This window comes from Marmota flaviventris, chromosome 4, assembly GCF_047511675.1.
Source record: "Marmota flaviventris isolate mMarFla1 chromosome 4, mMarFla1.hap1, whole genome shotgun sequence".
NCBI classification, from domain to species: domain Eukaryota; kingdom Metazoa; phylum Chordata; class Mammalia; order Rodentia; family Sciuridae; genus Marmota; species Marmota flaviventris.
In genome coordinates, this window is record NC_092501.1 from 151,871,758 (window position 1) to 151,896,896 (window position 25,139).

The 25,139-nt window shown below is 39.6% G+C and overlaps 1 protein-coding gene across 1 annotated transcript in view; it reads right to left on the minus strand.

Moving 5' to 3' along the window:
* Nucleotides 1-9,876: 9,876 nt before the first annotated feature.
* Dct (dopachrome tautomerase) overlaps nucleotides 9,877-25,139 on the minus strand; it is a 32,377-nt gene continuing 17,114 nt past the window's right edge. The window contains exons 7-9 of the mRNA XM_027938922.2: nucleotides 14,581-14,782; nucleotides 10,276-10,281; nucleotides 9,877-10,049 (exon numbers count right to left, since the gene is read on the minus strand). Coding sequence (XP_027794723.2) covers nucleotides 9,877-10,049; nucleotides 10,276-10,281; nucleotides 14,581-14,782 — 381 coding nt within the window. The remainder of the gene's footprint in view (nucleotides 10,050-10,275; nucleotides 10,282-14,580; nucleotides 14,783-25,139) is intronic.

Sequence of the window (25,139 nt, forward strand, 5' to 3'; positions counted from 1 at the left end):
TTTGGTTTTGCTCCATTTTTATTTGCTTTTTAAGAATATTGAGGAGTAAACATGAAATTAAATATTCAAATAGGTGCACAAATACTACAGGAAGGGAGAACCTCAGATTCTGTGGGAACAGGTGCTGTGCGGCAGGCAGATGGTGACTGCTGCTTTGGGTTCAATGATAAAACCCAACAAGCAACTGTAAAGGCAGCCTGAGAGTGTCAATGAACGATTTCTGGAAGAATATGTTCGTCTACAACACTCGGATGTGTGAAAGGCAGCCGACAAAACAGTGAAATCAAGTACAGGACCCCTGGAAAGTGAACACCGCAAATCATAGTTAGCAAGTATCTGGGCACATGGCTAAGCAGAGAGGGGACTCTGCTTCCTGTGAGTGAGGTGGGGGCCAGTCAGTCCTTTTCCTCCCTGTCCCACATGGTTTCTGTTGCTCTCTCACCCCAAATCCAAGCCAAGAGAAACAAACCAAGAAAAGGGCAAGCTCGAATTATCCAAGGCGCATCCGTGTTAAATGCAACCTGAGTTCAACGTTGAAGTTCTTCATCGTTGGGAAAGGACTAGAAACCAGGAACCTTTTCTCTGACTTCACTAGCAGGAAAAAAATGTAATCGGTAATGAAGCAGAAGCACCATGTCAATTGCTTAAAGTTCACTCACATTTAACATTTCACACACCATTTACATTCCAGTTCTCTCTCCACCAAGTGAAAAAGGTAACGGTGCCCTCTGGGGCTTAGCTGGATGGTTGGCTCTTCTTGAAGCACGTCTCTCTGTCTCTCTCTTCCTCCTCACCTGGCAATGAGATGCATCCCCAGTGACCCAAGTGAGCAGCAAGAAATCACACAGGTCCTTCCACCACAAATAGAGACACGAGCTCAGGTTCTACAGCAGAGCCCATGTTCAAGTTCTAGAGCCAGGATTTCCTGCCCTGATCAGTGGAATTTAGCTGGCAGTGTTGCTTCCACTCCAAGCACTCCAAAAAGATCTGACAAATCAACATTCACCGAGCAAACTTCTCTTTTCCAGGCTATTATAGGATGCATTCTGTTCCCTCAAATTCCTATGTTAAAGTACTTCAGACTGTAACCACATTTGGAGACAGGGCCTTGTAAAGATGTGATTGAAAATGAGGCCATTAGGGTGAATCCTAATGCACTCTGACCAGAGCCCTTATACGAGGAAATTTGCACACAAAGACACAGCAGGGATGCAGACACACACAACACACACTGGGGAAGGGGGCAGCAGAAGGATGGAAATCTGCTAACCCAGGAGAAAGCAATTCTGCTGGTAGCGCCTACCTTTTGCATTTCCAGCTTCCCAGAAGTGAGAAAATACATTTCTACTGTTTATACTACCTCACCTAATATGCAGGCACTGTTTTAAAGAAGCTACATATATTAACTCAATTTATTCAAATAACTTGTGTGTGTGTGTGTGTGTGTTAACAAGAAGAGCATTATTAATATCCTTTTGCAGATAAGGAAATTAAAGCCTAGAGCGGTTAAAAAAATAAAAGTTTGGAAAAGATTACATGGTAAATAAGCAATTGAGCTAGAATTTAATTGCTTGTACTCTGTCTGCCTCCAGAGGCCATAAGCTGAACCACTGAACACTGCTCTGCCTGTATATTCTGAGGCATTCTTCACTGTGTGTTAAGGCATTGCTCTCTCTCTCTGTGTGCTTAAAAAAAAAAAAATTATTTAGTTAAAGTCAGGGTTTATGGTATCTGGAAATAATAAATAAATACACAAATAAGCGAGCACCACTGTTTCTCCCTCTCTTTCTTATTTATTTATCTATTTATTTATTTGGGGTTTTTTTGAGATTGGACGCAGTACGCATTTCCTCTCTCAAGCAGGCAAAATGGCTGCTGCAACACCAGAGCTCACATCTTCATACATGTGATTCGGAGGTGAGACCATGGCTTTTGGCTTTATCTCCCAGAATTCTCAGCAAAGAACCCATCGCTTGGCTTTCTGTTTCACATTCATGACCTCATCACTGTGACCAACGGTAAGGAGCAGAGTGACTGGTTTGCCGCAATTCGGTTTACACCCAAATCAAAGAGCTGAGGGTCTCTGGGTGGAGGTGGGGGGACATTTCCACCCCTTGTTAGAGGCTGTCTGTGGCCGGGAGAGAGAGAATGAGGAGTTAGCATCTAATGGGCACAGAGTTCCGATTTGGGATGATAAACTTCTGGAAACAAGTGGCGGTGCTGGTTGTAGAACGTCTACTGAATGCCACTAAATTGTAGGCTGTTTCAAATGTCAGATTTTATGTGATAGTTATTTTGCCACACACACAAAAAAAGGAATTAAAGAGTAAAAGAAAAAATTCTCCAAATGCATTTCAGCAGCTGAAGCCAGTTGGTATCTCACCCCCTGAAGTGCCCCCTTGCTCTGGAAGGCACCCTCAGGAGCCCTTCCTGACCACTGAAGCAGTGCCAGGGCCCCCGGGGCAGGGAAAGCAACCTGCCAAATGTCAACCGAGAGAATGACCTCCACAGCGTATTGAACAGCAACTTGTGACGGGGCTCAGGAAACATGAAGTTATTCATGGGAGCTGAAGACCCTTATCTTGGACTCCCAGAGATTTCATACAGGGAAATGATTAAGGTCAAATTCCTTTTTGGTGGCTTAAATGGGGGGAAAAGTGCCCAGTGCTTACCTGATATTTCCTAGTGGCATTTCAGTGTTCTATGGAGGGAATGAGTTGGGGGACAGTGGGGAGGCTGAGAGATACAACAGCTGCACCTAGAAGAGTCAGCCTTCTCCTGTGACTATGCACCATGAGGCACATACCCAGAAGCCTCAGCAAACCTGGAAGGCACCAGGGGCTTACTTTCGGACAGCTACAACAAAGGCCAGCAGATTGCTCTGGGATAAAAGCCCCTCAATTGCATCTTTTCTCCAACCAGGGGAAAACCAAGTCCGAGGCAGCCATCTAGCTGCAAGGCGAGTTCGTGGTAATTGGAGTCTGAGTGGGAGTTGTCTAAAAACAGTGAATTTACATCCTTTATGCCCAGCAGTCGACCTCAGGATGATTTTTATCGTGCCTGCTTTTGTGCAGCTAAGCTGGAAAATGTAGATGGTGACAGTCAGGCAGAAAAGGAACAAATTTGCATGTTACTGGGTTGTAAGAGACCTTTGATGGTTGGAGAGGCCTGATAATGCTGTCAAAAGCCTGGCAGCCTGAGCGGCACCTGAAATGCACAAGATCTTCCCTCAGAGTGGCTGACAGCAAAGGGTGCAGGCAGCACGGGATCAAAGAGTTGAGAATATCTCAAGTAAAAATGCTAAAACACAAGGCACAGAAATGCACAGAAAGAAAGACAGTGACCTTGAGTCTACAAACTTTCCCACACTCAGAACCCCAAGATGATGAAGGAGAGGAAATGTGCAGCTCACATACAAGTTTTGGAGCTGGCAAAGGCAGGAGCTGTGAGCTGAAGAAGAGAGTCACCACTACACAGAGAGCTAAAGGCACAGATTAAGATTGAGATCACCGCCTGGCATGGTGGCACATGCCTGTAATCCCAGTGGCTCAAGAGGCTGAAATAGGAGGTTAGTGAGTTCAAAGCCAGCCTCAGCAATAAGCAATTTAGCTAGACCCTGTCTTAAAATAAAACATAAAAAGGCCTGAGAATGTGGCTCAGGGATTGAGTGCTCCTGGGTTCGATCCTGGTACCAGAAAAGAAGGGGGAAAAAAAAAAGATTGAGATTACATTTCTGTTTTCAAGGTTAATCATTTCCTTGTATAAATAGATCAAGTGACAATACGCCAACATGTAGGTTGCAGCAAACTTGGCTCCTTGATTCAAAATGGAAGATTTCTGGGACACAAAGATATTTTTTAAGAAAAAAAAAACTGCCAATAATCAAGACAAAGCTTAGCATTTAAAGAAGCAGATGAAAATATTAGAAATGAAACTTAAAATAAGAATGCCAATAATAAATTTGCTGCTTTCCAAATGGAGTCTTCAGCAAAATGTGTCCCATAATTCCTTAAGTAGCAACAGGGAGGAAGTCAGTGGTTCTCCCCGAGGGAAGATTGCCTCTGCAGGCAGCCGCGTGTTTTGAATTTGGCCCCCTGCTTTCTCCTCTTACGCAAAATTTCTCAGAATTGGCAAATAAATGATCTGCCCCTGGGTTTCCCCTTCAATCTTTACCCATAAATGTGTCCTAGAAAGGAAAGCTTTACAAAAACCAAATAGAGGCCATGTTTTCCTTATCATCCAAATCCCTCTTTTGTCCACCTAACCTAACTCACAATTGGCACCCAATAAATATTTGCTTTTACCACCATCGTGACAGTAATCCAGATTGGAAGAGTGAATTTCCTCAGTGAAGAATGTTTTCTGATACTGCACACACTCACACCAAACTGAATATGTGTGTGTGTGTGTGTGTATCTGATTTAACCATATATATATATATATATATATATATATATATATATATATATATATATCATTCCCAATTCACTGATCCAATATTTGTTCTAAAAACTTTTCAAAAATTTGGCTTCTCCATAAGTTTTTAGGAAAGACGTTTTCCAAATTTCCAGCTACAATACGGTGATGTAAATAATAGTTAAATAAATTATACCTTCTGAGTATTTGCCAAGAATAAAAGAGCTTTGTCCAGCAGGTTGAAAGGTTACCCCAGCTTTTATGGCTTGCTGCAAACATTTACCATTTCAAGATAAATGACAAATGAAATTCTGAGAGCCAGCACTGGAAATTTCTTCCTTCTAAACATTATGCTTTGTCTGTTCTGATTTCTGAATTTAGGGCAAATCTTCCAGTCCTCCCTTATCCCTATTTGGTTGGGCAATTAACCATTGTGGAAGAGAGCAATAAGAACTTGACCACATTGTGCAATTTTCTAATCAAACACAAGAGGGCAGGTTTTGCTTTATGGTAAGCCTAATTCCATCTGCTAGCAATCAAGGTGGTCATTGTGCTAATTGCAAATTCAGAAACACTCAATAACATACAAAGTGAATGAGTATTCATGCTGGGTAACTTTGGCAATGAAAACTCTATTGTTTTAATAAAGCCATGCTGAAGCCTTTCTCTTTAGCCTTATTTACAAGACAGAGAACAATTACACTTAGAAGACACTGTAATAGTTTTAGTGTATGTTTATAAACTGCCATGGGAGAATAGAATGGCTAAAACAAGGAAGGGCCAAATTCCATCATGTTATATCCAAGAAGTCTGACTTCAATGGATGTGGCAAAGAACACAAGTGGGCTATTGGTTTCTACCAGAAAGGTGTAGTACAGGTGAAAATATTCACAGCCTATAGGCCTTGAATAGGCACTTTATGTTTTCATCTGCTTCATTTTGTTTAAGGAAACTTTAACACATTCCAGAGCTTACAATTTTCTAGTGTGTCATTTTCAAGATTTCTGTAAACTACCTGCCAAAACATAATTAAATTCACAGAGGTTATTTTCAGCTTGAATTGCTATTACAGCTGAAGTCCAAGTACACTGGGCCCTCTGCATCTGTGGGTTACACTTCAGCATTCCCTAAGGATGGAAACTATTTGGGGAAAAATTGCATCTGTACAGAACATGCAGAGTTCTTTTTTCTTGTTGTCATCATTCCCTAAACAATACAGTGTAATAACTATTTCTGTAGCATTTACACTGGACAAGTAACCCAGAAATGATCTCCAGTATACAGCAGGATACCAGAAGTTTATATGCAAATGCTATGCCATTTTGTATAAAGGACTTGAGCATCCTCAGGTTTGAGTATCATGGTGGAAAGGATCCTAGAACGAATCCCCACCCACATACCCAGGGAAAGCTGTCCCAAGTGTTCTTAGAACCAAGTTTTCCAGAGTGATGCTGCTGGGGTCCATCAGTGTGAGAGAGGCCCTGGTTTGCCTGAGTAAATGATTCACCCATTAACTCTCTCCACCTGAAGGACATCAGACAACGGTGGGCCCTAAAGTGACATGCGTAAGAAATTTGGGGAGAAGTTAGTGAAGATCTTAATGTTCTACTCTAGTCCCTCTCAATGGAAAAATCAAGACCTGCCAGTGGTGGGAAGGAGATGCATCCAGAGAGAGAATGAGGCCAAAGTGTCCCCTTGTGTTAGGTCGCATGGAGTGAAATGCCACCCAATGGAAGTACAACTCAAAATCTGAAGGATAAGTGGTTGTTAATTTCATAGCTGGGAAATAAGACTCCACTCTCATGTTTTACCCAGTACACATTAAAACACATGCCAGAGACCCTCAATGAAATGTTCTACTTTGTGACTGGCTCAGGTATCCATTCATTCATTCAAAAATACTTATAGAGTACTCAGGATGTGCAAGGCAGTGTAGAAATAGGAAGACTTAAACCTTGGGATTTGCCATTGCATTGGGCTAGATGATTACCTGTCACTGGGCAGGGGAGGTAACTCTTATGCACCCTGTATCAATTGGTTATTGGAGCTGTACAGTGAAGTGTGCCACTGACCTCCAAGTTCACATGGAGATGTGCAAGTGAACACTGTACAACCATCACCCACTGGCCTCACCTTCCCTTTTCTGGAGGTCTCCAACAGATGGATCGATGGATAAGGCTCACCTGGAGGATCAGCAGTGAGCTGCTCCTGCACCCATCCTCCTTCACCAGTGACTTGAAGCAGCTGCCCACCTCAGGATCAGTCATTCAAACGGGGGATATTGAGCAAAACCCCTCACCTGGGAAAGGCTGCAGTCTCCTTTTTTGACATGAACAGTTGACATCCAGAAAGCAGCCATTGCTCAGAAACTCACCCAAGAAGCAGCATATCAGTTTGGGAACTAATTTTCAGACGTGAAGTCATTATTTTCTATTTTCTACATATTTGTATTTCAATATATGTATGACAAGTGCCCAAAAGATGGAAATTAATCAAAATTTAAAAATTAAACTAAAAAAAAACTTCCAAACAACAAACACAATGTGCAAAACAGCATTTATTTTTATTTTCCTCTTTAATAAGTCTTCTAATACTTGTTAATGTGAGATTAAAATTATTCATTTGAAGTATTATAACTAATAATGTTATATCTTAAGCAAGATACAAATAAACGTCAAAATTTTAGACTTAGAAGATAATTCAAAATTCATAAAGGAAAGATGTTACAGGATTGCATTTCACTTCTGAATATCACCTTTATAAAAGCATTTCTATTAAAATCATAATTTATATACATATAATTTTCCCAGTACTCAGGATAAGCATATAAAGTGATTTGTTCATTTTCTTCAAGGTTAAATATTTTTCTCCCTCATTGAAAAGTACATTCCTGCAATGCCCAGTGACATTTTCTGAGTTTATTTGCATAATATTCAATGTAAGTTAACCCCAACTTTTTATTCTGTAAGTTTATCCTACCTTTAGAGTAGTTAAAATGCATTCTTAACTGATTTGCTGTAAGATTAGAAAATGTTACAAAATTTTATTCCTCTTCTATGAACTACAAAATTAGGAAATTATTTCTTTCAGGAAGACTTTATAAAACATAATATTTATAGAAAGTTGCACAAGTGTAATTTGATTACTATTTATCTCTACCTCAAGTAGGTCTTTCTTTAATTGAATCTTATGAAAATATGATGTATGAAAATTCTGATATACCTGAAAGATAAACTAGAGATGGTTATTTGCTTTATAGAATTATTCATACTAGTTCATCTATAAAAATGTGATTTTCCTGGGTGTTTTTAACATATAATTGATTTATATAGAACTTTTCAGGAACATATCTTCCATGTACAATTATATCTTTATTTAATGTATTTCCTTTTTTTGTTGTTTAAAAGCAGGAGGTAAAAATGTGTTCCCCAACAATCCTGAGTCAGAGCATAAACTTTCCAGAAAGGACCATATGAACAATGCATGGCCATGTTTTCCATGAATACTGTTAATAGCAGAAATCGGATCTACACATGTGGCACTGTGACTAAAAAGCTCAATCCACAAAGGACACCAGGTTACCTGGGTTGTTATTGCTGAGCCTACTCTCAGATACACCTGTAACTTTATGAGATTCACCTTCAAATTCGGTAGCAACGGAGTATTGTCCATTTCTCTGGCTTTAGAATTCACTCCAGAGTAAAATGCTGGTTCTTTGAATCTTGTCCCTTCTTGGTCCCCCAATATGTGGAAGACAGCTTCACGGTCATTGTAACAGAGGGGCAACAAGCCAACAGAAGAGCCAGGCTCTAGAACTTCAGCCCCACTCCTGAGGAGGCACAGACACCAAGAGCAGATGAATTTGCTTTGAAATCTCAATAACCATTAACTTCTAAGAAGTGGGGAACATCAGGATAAGTCTGAACATCATAGAAAAAAAGGCCTCATTCTTATTTCTCATGATCTGATAATTACTTAGAACATAGTCACTTAATTCTGAATTGTTGTATTTAAAACAGATGGTTTGCTTCTGAACAATAAGACTTCATTGATTAGTATTCATGAGTTACTATCAGTACAGCGCAACATTAATGAATCTAGAGTCAACTCCTAAAAAATAAGCCTAATGCATTACATGTAAAAAAAAAAAAAAATTTCATTGGAAGTTACCTAGCAAAGGAATTGGTTGAGGATAAGACAAAGGAGACCTGAGAGTAATGGGACACCAATCAAATTGTCTCACTCTTGGGATTATAGCCTCACCAGGCTTCTCCAGTCAGCCTTCCCTGGAAAGAGTGATTCCATCCTTGTTAATAGGTTTAGAACAGCATGCTAATTAACAAGGAAGAACTATAATTTTATTCCCTTATCTGTTTACTTATCACTATAGCATCGATGTTTATCCAGCTATAGAATCTTATAGTAAGTCCATGATTAAGAAATGCACATTTTTAATACATTCTGTGAAGTCTAATGTATAAAGAAAACTGACTTAATCATTATTCATTCTTTGGAAAATAAGATCTATTTTCATCTTTAGCACTGGAGAGGAAAAGAGAGAGAAAAGAAAAAAAAAAAAAAGATGCCCAAGGAAGACAGACGGGAGGAAATCTAAAGCATCGCTTGAATTAAATGGGACCTTGGAGATTCATCTCGTACCTGCAGCCCCGCTATGCTTTGAATGTGGTTGGAGTGTCCCCACAAGGCTTCATGTTGACATGCAGTCCCTATTGTGAGGTATTAAGAAAGTGGAAACAATTCAAGTCTGATGTTTAGAAGTAGAGCCCTTGGGAAGCAATTAGAATTAGATGTGACCACGGGGGCACCCCATGATTGAGTCCTAGAGATTCTAAAAGGAGGGAGAGAGAATACATAGACACGCTCACACAGGTGTGTTCCTTGTCTCTTGCCATGCACTTCCAGGGGACTCCACCAACAATAAGGCCCTCACCAAATGTAGCCCCTGAATCTTGCACCTAGAGAACTGTGAGCCAAATAAAACTCTTTTCTCTATAAAGTTAGCCTGCCTTGGGTTTTCTAGGATAATAATGAAAAGCTAATTGATACACACTTCTCACCTCCATGCCAAAGACACTTGATCTAAGCAAAATGTAACTACGATCTTGTCCAGGTCTCAAATTACACTGCATATTTCAATAAATCCGCTTAATGATTTCACTTATTTATTTTGGGGGGCTTTCTATTTGGAGAATTCTTATCAGATACCACAAACTGTCAACTCTACCTCAATTTGACAATAGAGATAGGACCCAAGCACTTTAGCTGCAGTTTGTTAAATAAAGCAAACCAGAATCTTTAGCTAAACATCTTCTGTACTGGGGATGATATCACTAGAGGGGAAGCTATGCCAGAGATCTTCAACTAAAGAACAGTGAAGACTTGTCCTATTATTTTAAAGGTCAGAATGCCAATTCTTCTTTAGGATAGAGTCTGAGCCTCCTAAGCGCCTTCTGTGTATCTCTTGTTGCTTAGATGAGTCTCCATCAGGGGTGTGTATCCTTTTCGAAGCCTTCGGTATTGAAGGTACATCAGCAGCACAAAAAGACCCACCATAGCCAGCAGCAGCCCTGAAACCACTAAGAGTGTTGGGCTCCAACCTGGAATTTCTTCCACTGAAATTAAAGCAGAAGAGAAAGTTCCACAATCAGGATTTCCATCAGCTGAATATTCTCAGAAAAGGGAAGAATAAACTTATTTGTCTATCACATGCATTTTCATTGATAAAGCAAAACTACCCTTGCAGAATGGAATTTATGTTCTCTTTCCTCACCAACTGTTCATCATAGCCACAGTTGTTTTCTCCAGGAAGTTGGAAAGGGCACCTCATTATTTAAATACAACTTACTACATTTTTAAAAATTGTTACAATAAGTGCTTTTGTGCAGATAAACCCTCTAAGGAAGTATATAACTATTTTATAAGTTAGAAACTTATTTGTAAAAATGCATGCTAAAATGGTATCTGGGGAATTACAACCCCTAATTATGCAACCATCAGGTAGGACTATCTGCTTTTGTCTCTGCCTTTTTTATAGATGATAAATGTGAAAGGGATCAGACTGGCTCTTAAAACAAGAGACATTCAATAGCAGAATTAGATAGATCTGTAACCCATTAAAATAGTTGTAAAATCTGAATGTTCCACATGGTAAATATAACCCTCTACTCACATATATTGTATAAGCACCCTTCCACAAAATTAGTGATTTTATTTTTAATATATTTAGAACTATTTGTCATTTCTTCAAAAAAATATCCTTTCCACTATCAGCTCTTCTAAAAATTCTGTCCCTTGTTCTATACCCTACACCCTTATAAACATAATATTACCTTCCCTGTTCTTTTCATAGAGGCCAAGACCCATCCTGACCAGATTCCTCTGTTGTTGTTGTTGTTATTATTATTATTATTATTCCATTCCTCCTCCCCCTCCTCCTCTTCCTCTTCTTCCCCCCCACACCATTTTTTTTGTACTGGGGACTGAACCAAGGGTTGCTGAACCACTGAGCCACATCCCCAGTCCTTTTTTTCAGTTTTATTTTGAGACACGGTCTTTCTAAGTCCTTAGGGCCTTGCTGAATTGCTGAGGTTGGTTTCAAACTCAATCCTCCTGCCTCAGCCTCCCAAGTTACTGGGATTATAGGTGAGCATCACCATGCGCGACTAGTTACATCTTCTTAAAACAGATTTTTATTCTGCCATTTCTTTATTAAGGCACCCAAAATGATTGCCTTTTAGTATTGTCCAAATCCTCTGCCTAGCTTTTATAGTGATCTTTTTTTTAATTGTGTTGGAATACACACATAAAATTTTACCATGTTAACCACTTTTTACCACAGCTCGTTGGCATTAAGGACAGTTACATTGTTGCGAGGCCATTATCATCATTTCCATCAACTGTCCCCAGAACTCTTATCTTGTAAAACTGAAATGTTGTATCCATTAAACAGTAACTCCCCATTCACCCCACCCTCCAACCTCTGAAAACCAGTCTCTGTCTCCATGAATTTGACTATTTTATATTCTTGAATAACTGGAATTATGGAATATTTGTACTACTATGTCTAGCTTATTTCACATTAATGTCCTCAAGGTTTATTCTTGTTGCAGCACATAACAGAATTTTCTTCCTTTTAAAGGCTAAATAATTTTCCATTGTATTTATATAGCACAGTTTGTTTATCCATTCATCTATTAACGGGCACCTGGGTTGCTTCCACCTTTGGTCATTGAGAAAAATAATGTTATGAACATAAATGGACAAATATCTTTTCAAAACCCTTCTTTTGATTTTTTTGGATGTATACCAACAAGTACAATTGTTAGATTATAAGGTAATTCTGCATTCAGTTTTCTGAGAAATTCCCCATAGTGGTGTGCCATTTTATATTCCCATCGGCAATGCACAAGGGTTCCAATTTCTCCACATCCTTGCCAACACTAACTATATACTGCTTTTTTAATAGTAGCCACCCTAATAGGTATGAGATGGTATCTCGCTGGGGTTCTGCCTGGCTCTTGAGGGCCTCTGTAATCAGACTTTTTACAGGTCAGACCTTAATTCACAGTAATCCCCTGCCCGGGCCTTTCACTACAGCCAGGTGTAGAGGGAAAGGAACTTTCTTTCCACTCTATGAAGGTTTGATAATTTGAGTTTATAAAAGAAACTAACAAGGAAGAGATTAACAAAAGATTCAGCACACAAGCATGAACATATATGTGCAAGAGAGTCGCAGGAGGCATGCTGAAAGAAGGGCATCTTGATGCTCACATACCCTCTTTTCAGGAGAAAGGGAACTGGGGCTATAGGTAACTTTGGGGAAAGAGTGAATGATTTTAAGAGAGATTCCTACTCCCAAGAACATAGAGTAATCTGGGACAAAGTTCTCCTGGCTCTGACTGGGCGTCACCTCTAGTCTTTGTTCTGCGAGTTCATCTTCTGGAGGACCTGCCTTCAGGTAGAATGGGGAACTTCAGAGACAGTCCTTCAGCAATTTGGGAGGAAAAGGGGTGGAGCTGGCAGGGAGGGGGCAGGAGAAGGACAGAGAGACCTCGGTTCTCCTTTAGCTCAAAGCATTTGGCCTGCCCATGTGTCTCACTTTGAGAGACCCTTTTCTGACCCCATGCAGAAAACACGTTAGACCACATGTGCCTTTCCCTGTCTGTCCCCCTCCTTCTTGAGTCTGACATATACCCTCACCTTCCTCTCCTCTGCATGTCTCTTAAAATCTCGTTCAATGCCCACCTCCTTTAAGGAGCCATTCCCCAGTCCCTCACCCCAGAACATGCCTCCCCAGAACAGACCCCTTGGGCATGAGGGTGACGTAGAAATGAAGGCAATTAAGATTCAGTAGATGCAGAAAGAAGCCTTCCCAGAGCCTACACAGACCTTGCTCAGACAGCCCTCCCCTCTGGTAGTTTCCTCCACACATTTACCTTCCTACAGAGTGCCACGTTTGGAAGTCCAAACCCCTTCTTCCTTTGTCTTTCACATCTGCTGGTTCTTTGCACAAAACAGTATGGAAGTTCTCAGGCCTATCTACTTCTTTGGCTCTTCACTTCCTTTCTAGAAAGCTCCCCCAGGGCACATCCAAACTAACATCAAATTAAATTCATGTGCTGTTGATCATCTTTCTGTCCTGCTCATTTGCTGGGCACCACTCAGTAAATGTGAGAGCTACAGAGGAGTCCCCTACTATTTACAGTTAAATCTGCCCAGGCAGGATTGTAGATTTCATTGTCGAGCCAGTAAGTGAATATGAATTTGCATCTTCTGATGAGTTAGCACATTATGGGCATATTTTGGACCCAGATGATACATGTTGATCAACTGTCATCAGAGGAAATCGAAACAGGTCAGAGTGTACATTCCAAATTTTCAATTATTATTTTGTTTCATCCCAGAGGAAAGACAGAGAAATTGAAAAGACATATCCTCAATTATTCAAAGTTACTTCAAAGAAGAATAAGGAGATGCAGAGCTAGATAGAAAAACAGGGGACAGATTCTAGTGCCTGAAAGACTCCAAGGTCAGAGAGAGATGGGGGAGCACAGAAATCATCTTGATCTCTTTGTAGACTGAGATTTGGGGAAAATGAAATAGATACAAATGGGAAAAAGTGATCAGAAGATTGTTGTTGTGCATATTTCTTGAAAATTCAGATATTTTTGTGGTGGTTTTTTTGTTTTGTTTTGTTTTTTGTTTTTTATCTTTCCTTTCTCAAACTTTCCTAAAATTCTTGAAATGGCATGTGAAGCCATATTAAGGTCTGGGCAAAAAGAACATAGTATTTCCCGGTATATGCTGACAAAAATATTCTCCAATTTTGAACCAAATGAGATGAGTCAATAAACGTTCTATGATTTAAAACCATGACTCAGAAAACATTAACTTATAAACATCACATAAAGCCCCACGTAGTCCAATCTGCTGGCAGGCCAATGTCAACCATCATAAACCTACCCCCGCAGGGTGAACAGTACAGGCAGATGAAAAGGACTAATCCAGTTTCAAAGAACATAAGTGTGTAAAAGACCCACACAACAGTCTGTCTGCATTCAAAAGTGTGATGGTTGTTACTCATCATCAAATTTTTACATTCATTTTGGTCTTTTAAAATACTGCCTGATATTATTTCTTACCACAATTACTGGGCTTTGGGCCTCCCTTTGAATTTTGGGCTCCAGGCAAATCCCATAACTTGTCTCACCATAACCCCAGCCCCACCTTCAGGCAAGGATCCCTACATCCTGCTAGTCCAGGTCACATGTGGCTAGTTCATTTAGACTTCATTGGTTGGGCTTTTGAAACAGCCATAAAGCAGTTTTCGATTCATTTGATTAATTCTGATAGAATTGTCAAATCAGGCAGAGGAGTCAATAGTTCCTCTGTGAAATAAGGTCCCTTAATAACTTTCGGTTTCCTAGAACAACAGGGTGCCAACTAGTGCCTTTCTGATGTTTAATTGGCAGTTTAACGACTCATCTTGTTAAATACATATATTTCAGAAAATAGCCAATAAACTTAACTAGGCCTGAATGCTTCAATTAAAGGTCTTGGTTTACATTACATTAAAAAGAAAGAAAGAAAGTAAGCTCTTTTAGAAGTTGAATGAATCACCCGTGTAGAAGCTGTATTAGCTACCTGGCAGATCAATGGTGTAACTGTAGCCAAGTTGTTCTGCAGGTAAAAAGAGTTCCTCGTTGGTGACCGGAGGAAAGAAAGGAACCAAGTTATACATCCGATTGTGGCCAATGGGTGCCAGCTCCTGAGGCCAGGCATCCACAGGAGGGTTGTATCTTCTCATCCACTCATCAAAGATGGCGTCAGTAAAGGAATGGAGAACCTGCAAGACAGCACAGCATGGCGTTTAACATGGAAGGGCCCATTCCAACCAACCAACCAACCGACTGGAGCTTTCTCCAAATGGAATAGAGCTCTTGTTGACCCGAGGAGCTGCTGTGTGCCCAATTCACCCTTAACGACAACATACACGCTGACATCTCTTACTGAGTTTTCAGGGATGGTGGACATCTCTCTCCAAACAGGATTGTAGACCCTTCGTCAAGTAAACAAATGAAAGTGTGTTGCAGATTTAATATTGGTTTGTGAATATTTGAGGCCTTCACCCTGGGTGTGTTGATTTTTAATTTCAGAAAAAAAATGTCAAGTATGATGAGATCTATACGCTAGTAAATATTCAAATGTTTTGGTTTAATAGGAAAGAGGAACAGGTGACAATATTACAGTTTTGTAATATAAAAAGATAGTAACAAGCAAAAAAAGAAAATCTTCATGTTTTTGAAATGAACTTTTAAATTTGCCTCATCAGGAACACCCCTTCATTTATTTTATAAATCCCTCACTTGGATTCTTGGTACTCTGAAAGCAATAGGGAATCTAAAGATGTTGTAATGCAGATAGTGCTCATTTTTATTTTCTAAGAGAAGCTCTTAAAGTCCTTTTCAAATACAGCAATGATTAACGTGTTTTAAAATATTAACAGCAAAATCTCCACTTGTGCATCCCTGACTCTACAACAGGATGTAAATGCAAGACTCTGTATCTGGTGATTAGAGTTGGCAGACTGCAAGTTCATGGAGCTGAGGGAAGGTGGCTGCTTCTCTTTCCTCCTGTGCCCCAGGGATTGACACCCCAGGGCCACCACAGAAGTCCAACGGTTCTAAAACAACCATGCTGTGAGGAAGCCCAAACCATCCCCCGTGAGAAACCCCATGCAAAAAGTCCTGAGACTTCTGTATCATCTGCCACCACCTGGTGCAAGTACACAGACAGACCCAGGCGCATCCCATAACTTGTCTCACCGTAATCCCAGAACTGGCACCGCCTGGCCAAGCCTTGCTAGAACTTCTGACCCATAGAAATCATGAGAAATGGAATGATTCTTGATGCTTCGAGCCACTAAGTGTTGTGATGACCTCTTAAGTAACGAGAACTGTGGGGAAAGGCCTGGATACAGTCTCAGGCTCCAGCTCACTCTAGCATGTGCAGGGAAAGGTTTCTAGGTCCCCAAGGAGAAGAAGCAAGACTCCTCCAGTCCTCTAGGAATCAGAACCAAAATGGGAATTCAGAGGTGATCACTTAAGTCACATGGTAGACACAGACACAGGTGCGCACGGAAATTCCCAAGTTCAAACTTAAGGTAGATGGTAAAAATAAGAAGGTAGGTCAGTCTTTCTAAATGAGACAATTCCCGATGGCAATTTTGAAAAATGTTATCAAACTTGTTATTTTATGAAAATATTTATTTATCCTTCCTTTGCTCTACCAAGGATTTGAAGCAATATATAATCAGAAGGTGGCTTTCTCATTTTCCTAAATAAGCCATATGTAATAGGCAGGAAATAGTTCAACAGCACACAGGCTTCTACTTAGCTGGCTAAGTTCTTTTACTGGGAACATTTTAGTGAGGCATGAGAAATTATCTCCAGCCTAGACTGAAAGCAGGGGACCTCTCCAATTCATATGTTGAAATCCTAACCCCAGTGTAATGGTGTCAGGAGGTGAGGCCTTCGAAAGGTGAAGGTCATGAAAATGGAGCCCTTGCTTTCAGTGATATGAGGACACGGAAAGAAGAGGGTCCTTACCACACATCGAGCCTGCTGATACCTTGAGCTCGGACTTACCAGCCTCCAGAACTGTGAGAAATGAACATTTAATAAGCCACACAGTCTATGGTATTTGTGTTATAGCAGCCTGTGTGGACTAAGACACAATTGTGGGGGGAAAGGACATTTGAGCAGTAACAGTGTCTTCTAGGCAGAGCTCGGCAAAGATGGTTTGTTTGCCATTTTGCTCTAATTTTCTCTAGTCCCTATCTACACTCACTGGACCCTGAGCAGAAAGAATAGAAAGTATTTTTCCAGCATTTTGAAGGAGTTACATCTGAAACCCTCACTTCTTCTTAGATGTGTATAATAGCACTGTATCCAGATATACATACAAATGCATGAAGTGTATACAACATACATTGCCCAAGATATATTATCATGTAGAAGAAAAATAGCCAGAGCACTAGAAATTCAGTTGTTAGTCACTTGAAAAAGAAAGCCTTTGCTTTATGGATTAAACCCTGAACAGATACAAACAGAAGACTCCACATGGTTCTTCTGAGAGTGGGTCAACTTTAGAAAAAGGGACCCCTTCAATATACATCCATAAGCAACGTGGCAGGTTGAGGAGACAGAAGCAAAATAATGTGAGAGGAGAATCTACCTGGAGGCAGAACTGTCCCCAAGCCACACTTGGCCACTAGATCATCAAAACTTTAGAAAGGATCAGTGCTAGAACTCTTAGATTTGTATATGAGTTGTGGCTTGCCACTTGTTCATGCCTTATTTCATAGATAATGAAGTGTACATAATGCATCTCTTAGCCCAAGCTTAGTTCTTCTCAGTAGAGTACATGTAAGGAAGATTATAAAGCCTAGAGTTGGAAAGGACATCTTCAGATGACATTTAGCACCTGCCAAATTAAAAAACAAAAACATCCCAGACTGAGCCCACAGAAATCCTGCCACCTGGAGTCCTTTCCAAACAGGTGGTCAGCCATCCTCTCTGATACCTCAGCTCTTCTAAAACTCACCAAGGTGTTTGCTGCTCAGGAGAGAGTGGCTGCCTGTCTGTTACTTTAAAACTGCATATTTTTTAAAAAGTAAATAAAGCATTTAAGAAATGTAACTACATATAATAAAACCAGTGGCCTCATCTTTTCAAAAGCCATGAAAAATTATTCAGACCTACCCTTCTCCAATTAGTGTTAATTCTGATTAACATGATCTAACAGGACTAAATTATCCCAGCTATAATGAAAGCAATTGTGAAGAGATCAAGTTAAGAATTGTTTAAACTGACAAGAGACAAAATTGCTGTGAGAAGGCTGGACAAGGGGAAATGTATGAGTAGGAAACTTCTTACAGTCTCTGCTCAGCCTCTTACTGGATGGTGTGCACTTGAGCACATTTCTTAGCCTCTCTGGATTCTATTTTCCCCATATGTAAAAAACAAGAAGAGTACTTCACCATACACAGCTTTGTGAAGTTGAGAGATTAAATTTGCATTAAATTTGCACAGTGGCTGTCACAGAACAAAGGCTTAATAATATATATAACATTCTCCTAACCCTGAGCCTCACACATACTAAACACACACTTTCCACTGTCTACACCCCCAACCCCTAACAGAAATTCACTGAGCATCCACTACCTGCCGGGAACATTTCTAGAGGTTGGATATGTTGTCAATGATCCCACTCACTTCCCACAAACTCATGAAACCCAGAAAATACATCTTTTATTATGACCAGATTTTTAGGTTTTCCAGGAAATAAGATATCTAAAGAGAATGTTGTATTTTGTTATTTACTTACATGGGGAACAAACCATTTCCACTAATTCTGACTCTATTAAATAGATTTTTGTTTTGTTTTTTCTTTTTCCAGAAGTCCTGATCCTACATGAACAGACAGACCACAAGAAAGGGAATGCAAACAGAATTTTTTCTTTTTCTGGTACTAGGGATTGAACTCAGGGGCACTCAACCACTGAACCACATCTCCAGCTCTATTTTGTATTTTACTTAGGGACAGGATCTCACTGAGTTGCTTAGGGCCTCACTTTTGCTGAGGCTGGCTTTGAACTCACAATCGTCCTTTCTCAGCCTCCTGAGCCACTAGGATTACCAGTGTGCATTACCACGCCTGGCCGCAAACAGAATTTGAAATGGATAAAATGATGTTGAACTTCACTTAGAAGGAGAGGAATGCACATTAAAACTCACAGAAGTACCATTTTACCTTGCAAAGATGAAAAAATAGGATAACTATTAACAAAGATCCTAAGAGTGAGGGAGCTGTGACTCTGATGTACATGTGTGCAGAGGGTAGGTCCTTTGCCTTTGGGAGGCAATTCTAGAACATCCATCCAATATCAGGCGTATTTATTTGCCCCTCAACCCAGGGACTGCATTATTTTAAAGTCCAAGGTTATTTGTTGGAACATCATTTGTAAAGTAAAAAAATCAGAAGCCACTAAATGCAAGCTAGAGGTGTTGGGACTTCAAGAGGTAATTAGGTCATAAGAGATCCACCCTCATGAGTGGACCATGCTTTACTCATAGCCGTGAGTTTGTTCTTACTCTCAGGGAGGCTGGATTATTTATTGTGAGAGTGTGTTTTCCCCCGCCTCAGCTCTCTTAAAACATACTTCTTTCACATCTACCAACTTGCCTTTCATTTTTTGCCATGAGTTGACTCTGTATGAGGCCCTCATCAAAAGCCAAGCAGATGTCAATGCCATGTTCTAGATCTCCAGAACTGTGCACTAAAAAATCTCTTTCCTGTTAACTGACCAAGCCTCAGGGATTTTGTTAAAGCAATACAAAATAGGCAAAGACAATGCCCAGCAATAGGAGACCATTTAAAAATTTCAGGATAAATCCATACAACAGAATGTCATACAGCTGGGGGGCAGGGGGGAGGCAAAAAGAAAACCCTTAATGAACTGTTACAGGGATCTATAATTATAAATAAATAGATAAGGGAGGCACAGAAGTATCTATGGTATGTTCCATTTTAATAAGTATGTAAACCTCTTTGCTTCTGTATATATAAAATACATCTGGAAGATTAGAGGAAAAAATTATAATGGGTCGCTGGAAGATAGTAGTGATACAAGGACTTCATTTTTTGAATTCTCATGTGAATTATCTATTTAAAAATTTTGAGATTAAAAAACTTAGGGAAGATTGGAAGTGTATCTCAGTGATAAAAAGGCTTCCTTAGCATGCATGAGCACCTGGGTTCGGTCCTCAGCACCAAAAGTGAATAAAATAAAGAATTCAGGGAAGGGGCTGGGGTTGTGGCTTAGTGGTAAGAGCACTTGCCTAGCATGTGTGAGGTCCTGGGTTCGATTCTCAGCACCACATACAAATACATGAATAAAATAAAGGCCCATAACATCTAAAAAATAAATAAATGAATGAATAAAGAATTCGGGGAACTATGCAACAACCTTAAAATTAGATAAACTAAATGAAGATGAGATATTATATGAAATGTGTGCATTATAGCTGCAACTGTATAAAACTTGAGAAAATAATAAGAAAAATTGAGATGAATTATGGACTTTTAAAAATTTTTAAACCAACTTTTCTGTAATTATAAATAATGAAAAAGGCATTAACCTACTCAAAATAAAAATTTGACATGAAATAATGCTATTCTGATTTTGAAAGCTATCAGTCAAATTATGATTTTTGTTATTTGAAGAAAAAGTAGATACTTTTTAAGTTCTTCACTCTTGGGGAGAATAAAGCAATATACTTTACTTCTTTTAAAAAAAAAACTTCAGCTAGGAACTGGGATTGTGGCTCAGCAGAGTGCTTGCCTCGCAAGTATGAGGCACTGGGTTAGATCCTCAGCACCTCATAAAAATAAATAAAAATGAAATAAAGGTATTGTGTCCATATACAACTAAAAAAAATAAAAATAAAAACTTCAGCTAAACTCAGAAGTATTTCATGCTTGTTATTGAGAACTTTTCATTTTCCTGTATTGTAGCCTAGGACAGTAGAATCAGAAGTGGTCTTACAGGGTTAACTCTCGGAAATCTATTAGGTATTTGTTTTTAGAAATTTATTTTCTCTTGTTTTATATTCCTGAATTAATGAATCTATCTTACCCAATTGATTATTATTGCTATGAAATAAAAAATGGTAATAAGACTTGTGTAACTTAGTCCAGGTAGAATTTCAGTATATAAACTGAAAAACAAATACATGAGTTTTTTAGTGAGTAGCAACTATTAACTGGTTCCTTCCAGACACTGAGGAATCGAAAGAACTTAGAGCTCACCAAACAATCTCACTAAAAAGGACAATGGTGATAAGATGTCACCCCAATTCCATCAGAATGACTGCTATCAAAAAGATAGAAGATAGCAAGCACTGCTGAGGACCTGGGAAAGGGGAATGCTTGCACACTGTTGGTGTAAAATTAGTAACACCATTATGGACAACAGTACAGAGGTTCCTCAAAAAGTTAATATAAAACCACCATATGATCCAACCCACCTGGGTATATATCCAAAGGAAATAAGCTCAGTATGTCAGAGAGAAATCTGCACTCACATGTTTATTCAGCACTATTCACAATACCCAAAATAAAATGGAATCTCTGTAAGTATCCAACTGATAAATAAGTAAGAAAAATGTGGTACATACACATAATGGAATACTATACGGTTATCAAAAAGACAATTTTTGACATTTGCAACAGCATAGATGAACCTGAAGGATAGTATGTTAAGAGAAATAAGCCAAGCACAGAAAGACAAACACCTCACGGTCACATCCAAATGTACTTTTAAGGAATTGGGAAGAATGTTACTAACCTCTAACACAGTTTCCCTCTTGGCAGTTAAAATATTTAACTGTATGATCTACTGGTTTCCTTTATTTTTTTTCTTTTTTGGATTATATCTAAATTTAATATTGAAGGCAGCACAACTCAGCATTTCTGTGGCTTAATCTTATTTTCCATGATGACATGTGCATTTCTTTCAATTATCTTAAAAATTATTAGAATTTCAGAGATTGGTTCAGAGCTTTTCCTGTATTCTAATGTTCTGCCTTCTTTTTCTCATGATTATGATCATACACAATGTTGTACATCTCCTGCTTGAAGATATTTCAGGAAAAATCATTTTAATAAATGTCATATGCAATATATTTTGCAAGAATTACCTCCTGAATTTGAAATTCCAGAAGCTATAACTCTGTAAACTGACACGCTTTAACTTAAATCTTAATACGCAAAATACAATTTAAGGCTGAATTGGCTTCTACATAAAACTGTTTGTAAATAGCCTAAGGTAAGGGGTGTCTTTCTAAAACCAGTGTCATTATTCCTTCTGAGTCTTCAAAGAAAGTCTGTGGCTTTGGTTTATTTATGTGTATATGATAGCATGTCTCCAAAGAAAGCACAATTTTAAGTATCAAAGATATTAAACGTAATGAAGAACAACATGATTAAACAACTAATATCTTTGAACTACATGTAGTCATGGGATTACTTACCCATAAAGTTTTAATATGGGTTTTCACCTCACATAGGAAAAGAGTAATATTAGAGATAGTCTGATTGCATAGAAAGGGCATTGATTTCCCCAGAGTAAGGGGCAGCAAAGTAAAGCCCGGGACGTTATGTTAAATGAAATACTCCAATCACAGAAAAATACCATATGGGCCCGCCCCCTATTTTTTTAAATAAAGTTTTATTGGAACACCACACTTGTTTGCTTATGCATCGTCCATGCCTTCTTTCATACTACAGTGGCAGAGCTAAGGAGTGGCAATAGGGACCATCTGGTCCCAAAAGCCAAGGATATTTGCTGTTTGGCCACTTGCAGAAAAATGTTGCCTTCCCCTGTGCACCTGGTTGGCTTCTTCCAAAGAAGGAGCTAGCAGTTCTAGAGAGGTGGGATGCTGAAAACCAAATTACTGGCACCACCATTATTTCTTGTAGGAGTAGAGAAAGGTTTAGGGTGTCATTCTCAATTTGTCACAGGAGTCCATGGTTCCATTCTTAATATTTTTGAATTCTGGATGAGAAGTATTGTGACATTTTCCTTATGTGTATGATCATTTGTATAAATTATGTAGTTGAAAATGTATGTTTTAATAAAAAACATATTTCGAGACATATAGTTAGATAAATAGCAGAGAAGGCAGACACCAGAAGTGCTCATGCTGAGCACTAAGGGCTGAGATGGTAGCCCAGAAAGTGATCTGAAAGATCAAGTCAGAACCATTGGACAAGGCAGGCCACAAGACGGGAAAAATGGCTGTGGAGCCCTTGCAGAGAAGCCCCTGGCCTGGCTGCAGGTGGGACCAAGATGCCGCACTTCTGACAACCCCTTCATTTACTGCTACCACACAAAGCTGAGCAGAGAAACATATGTTAGAAGGAAGAACCAGCTCTACCAACAGCTTCTATTGCAGGATTTCCTGGATCTCATTGGGGAGCCCCAGAAAGATGCTCAGACCTGACCAACTCCATTCTTCATGTCATCAGGCAAGCTTAGTCATTGGAAACTGCACTTTAACTCTTCAGAAGATCTCCTCTTTTTGTACCCTGGGTTCAGCAAAAATAATAAATCACTTTTGAAATACCTCTCATTTTGTGCTGTCAGTCAACCGCCTCAGGGTACAACTGTCTACTATGGAGAACAAGATAAGGAACCCTAATTAAGGTTTGGAAATGCAAACCCAACTCATAGTTCCCATTCCTTCCCACTGACCACCATAAAACACATTATTATTTTTATGATAACATTTGCATTGTCCTTAACAGTTTCTACAGCATCATCATATTATCCTAATCTACAAGAGTTGCTTTAATAAGCACAACACTTTTTATCACCACAAGATCAGGTCAAATAGCAGCTCCGCATCATTCAGTGACATTCCTAAGGTTGCACAAGTAAGGACTAAAAAAAATCAAATTGGCTCATAACCCAGCGTTCTTTTTACTATGACACGTAGCCTCCCAGGAACCCAGAAAAATAAAGTGCTATTACCTGATAGTTTGAGGATGTGTTGTGCAGTAGACCAAATTCATATGTTGAAGCCTGAACCACCAAACATGGAAGTAACCAAGGTTAACTAAGGTCACAGGGGTGAGGCCCTGATATGTTAGGATTAGTGCCTTTATCAGAAAAGACACTGCAAAGCTCACTCCCTCTCTCTCCATCATATGAAGTCACAGTGAAGAACCCCAGGAATCCTTCACAAAAACCAGGTTAGTGAGCACCCTGATCCTAGACCCCAGACTCTCCAGAATGATGGGTATAAATGTCAGTCATTTAATTTCTCTAGTCCATAGTATTTTATTAGGGCAGACTGAGAAGACTAAGACACATTACTAAGATTAACGTTGAGGTGAAGTAAATTCTGGAAAAAGGAATGGTGTTTTTGGCCATAGTCCAATATAAACTCAGAAGCCGGGCAAAGTGGCACACGCCTGTAATCCCAAGGATTACAGGAGGCTAAAACAGGGGGATCCCAAGTTTGAGGCCAGCATCAGCAACTTAGCACAACCCTGTCTCAAAAATTAAAAATAAAAAAGTAAAAAGGGGTGGGATACAGCTCAGTGGTAAAGCATGCCTGTGTTCAATCCCTACTACCCAAACAAAACAACAAAAAGGACAAGAGGTGAAATTTCTTCTTGCAATTCCTCCCAAGCCGTCTAAGACATGTAAAGCAGAAAACAATGTTAAAATAGATGATGGTAAAATGAATGCCTGTAAAGCAGAGCCTTTGTTGGGGTTCAGTGGCTTAAACATGAGAGGTTATGTTATGTAAACCTCCTAAGCCAAATTTACTGATCTGTACCTGAGAGGATCAAAGCAGACCCCAACATCTAGGAGGTGGCCTGCTACCATCGCCCAAGCCTCGATGTCCTCTAGTCAGATGTAAATAATTCCATAGAACATCAGACATGGCACTCTGTGATGAACCAGGACAAAAACCAGTCAACTCCATAGCCACATCTGAACCTAGACAAAATGTGAACATGACCCAAGCCACAAAATACCCAACTCTTACCTTCCTGACCACTGATTTATTGGTAACCTAAGTCTAGTCCTTCCTCCCTGTGCAAAAGAACTATTGAGGTCTTCGATCATAGAACTACCCCTGCTTCCTGACATCATCTGATCCAGAGCAAAACTCTATCTTTTCCCCCAAATCACCTATCACATGCCCAAGTCCCATCCGTCCTTTCTAACATCGGCTACCTGAGACTCTCCACCATCTTCCATTCTCTCCACATGAGGAGTAATAAACCCACTGTGCTCAACTACAGTAGTGAGAAACAGAGGCTCCATCCATTCCAAGTCCCCAATGGACGACTGAAACCACAGAGAGTAACAAACCCTAGACACAGTGTTTTTTCCTATACATATGTACCTATGATAAAGTTTAACTTATAAAGGAGGCACAGTAGAAGATTAGCAAGAATTAACAATACAGAAAGTATAACAATAAGAAAGAAAGGTCATATGATTGTGGCCTCTTGAAGTATCTCGTACTGTACTAGCCCTTCTTTCAAACCATGCTTGGCCATGGCTAACTAACCTGTGGGCAAGGGGCTAACGTACAGCTGTGCTCCCAGAAGGCTTTGGC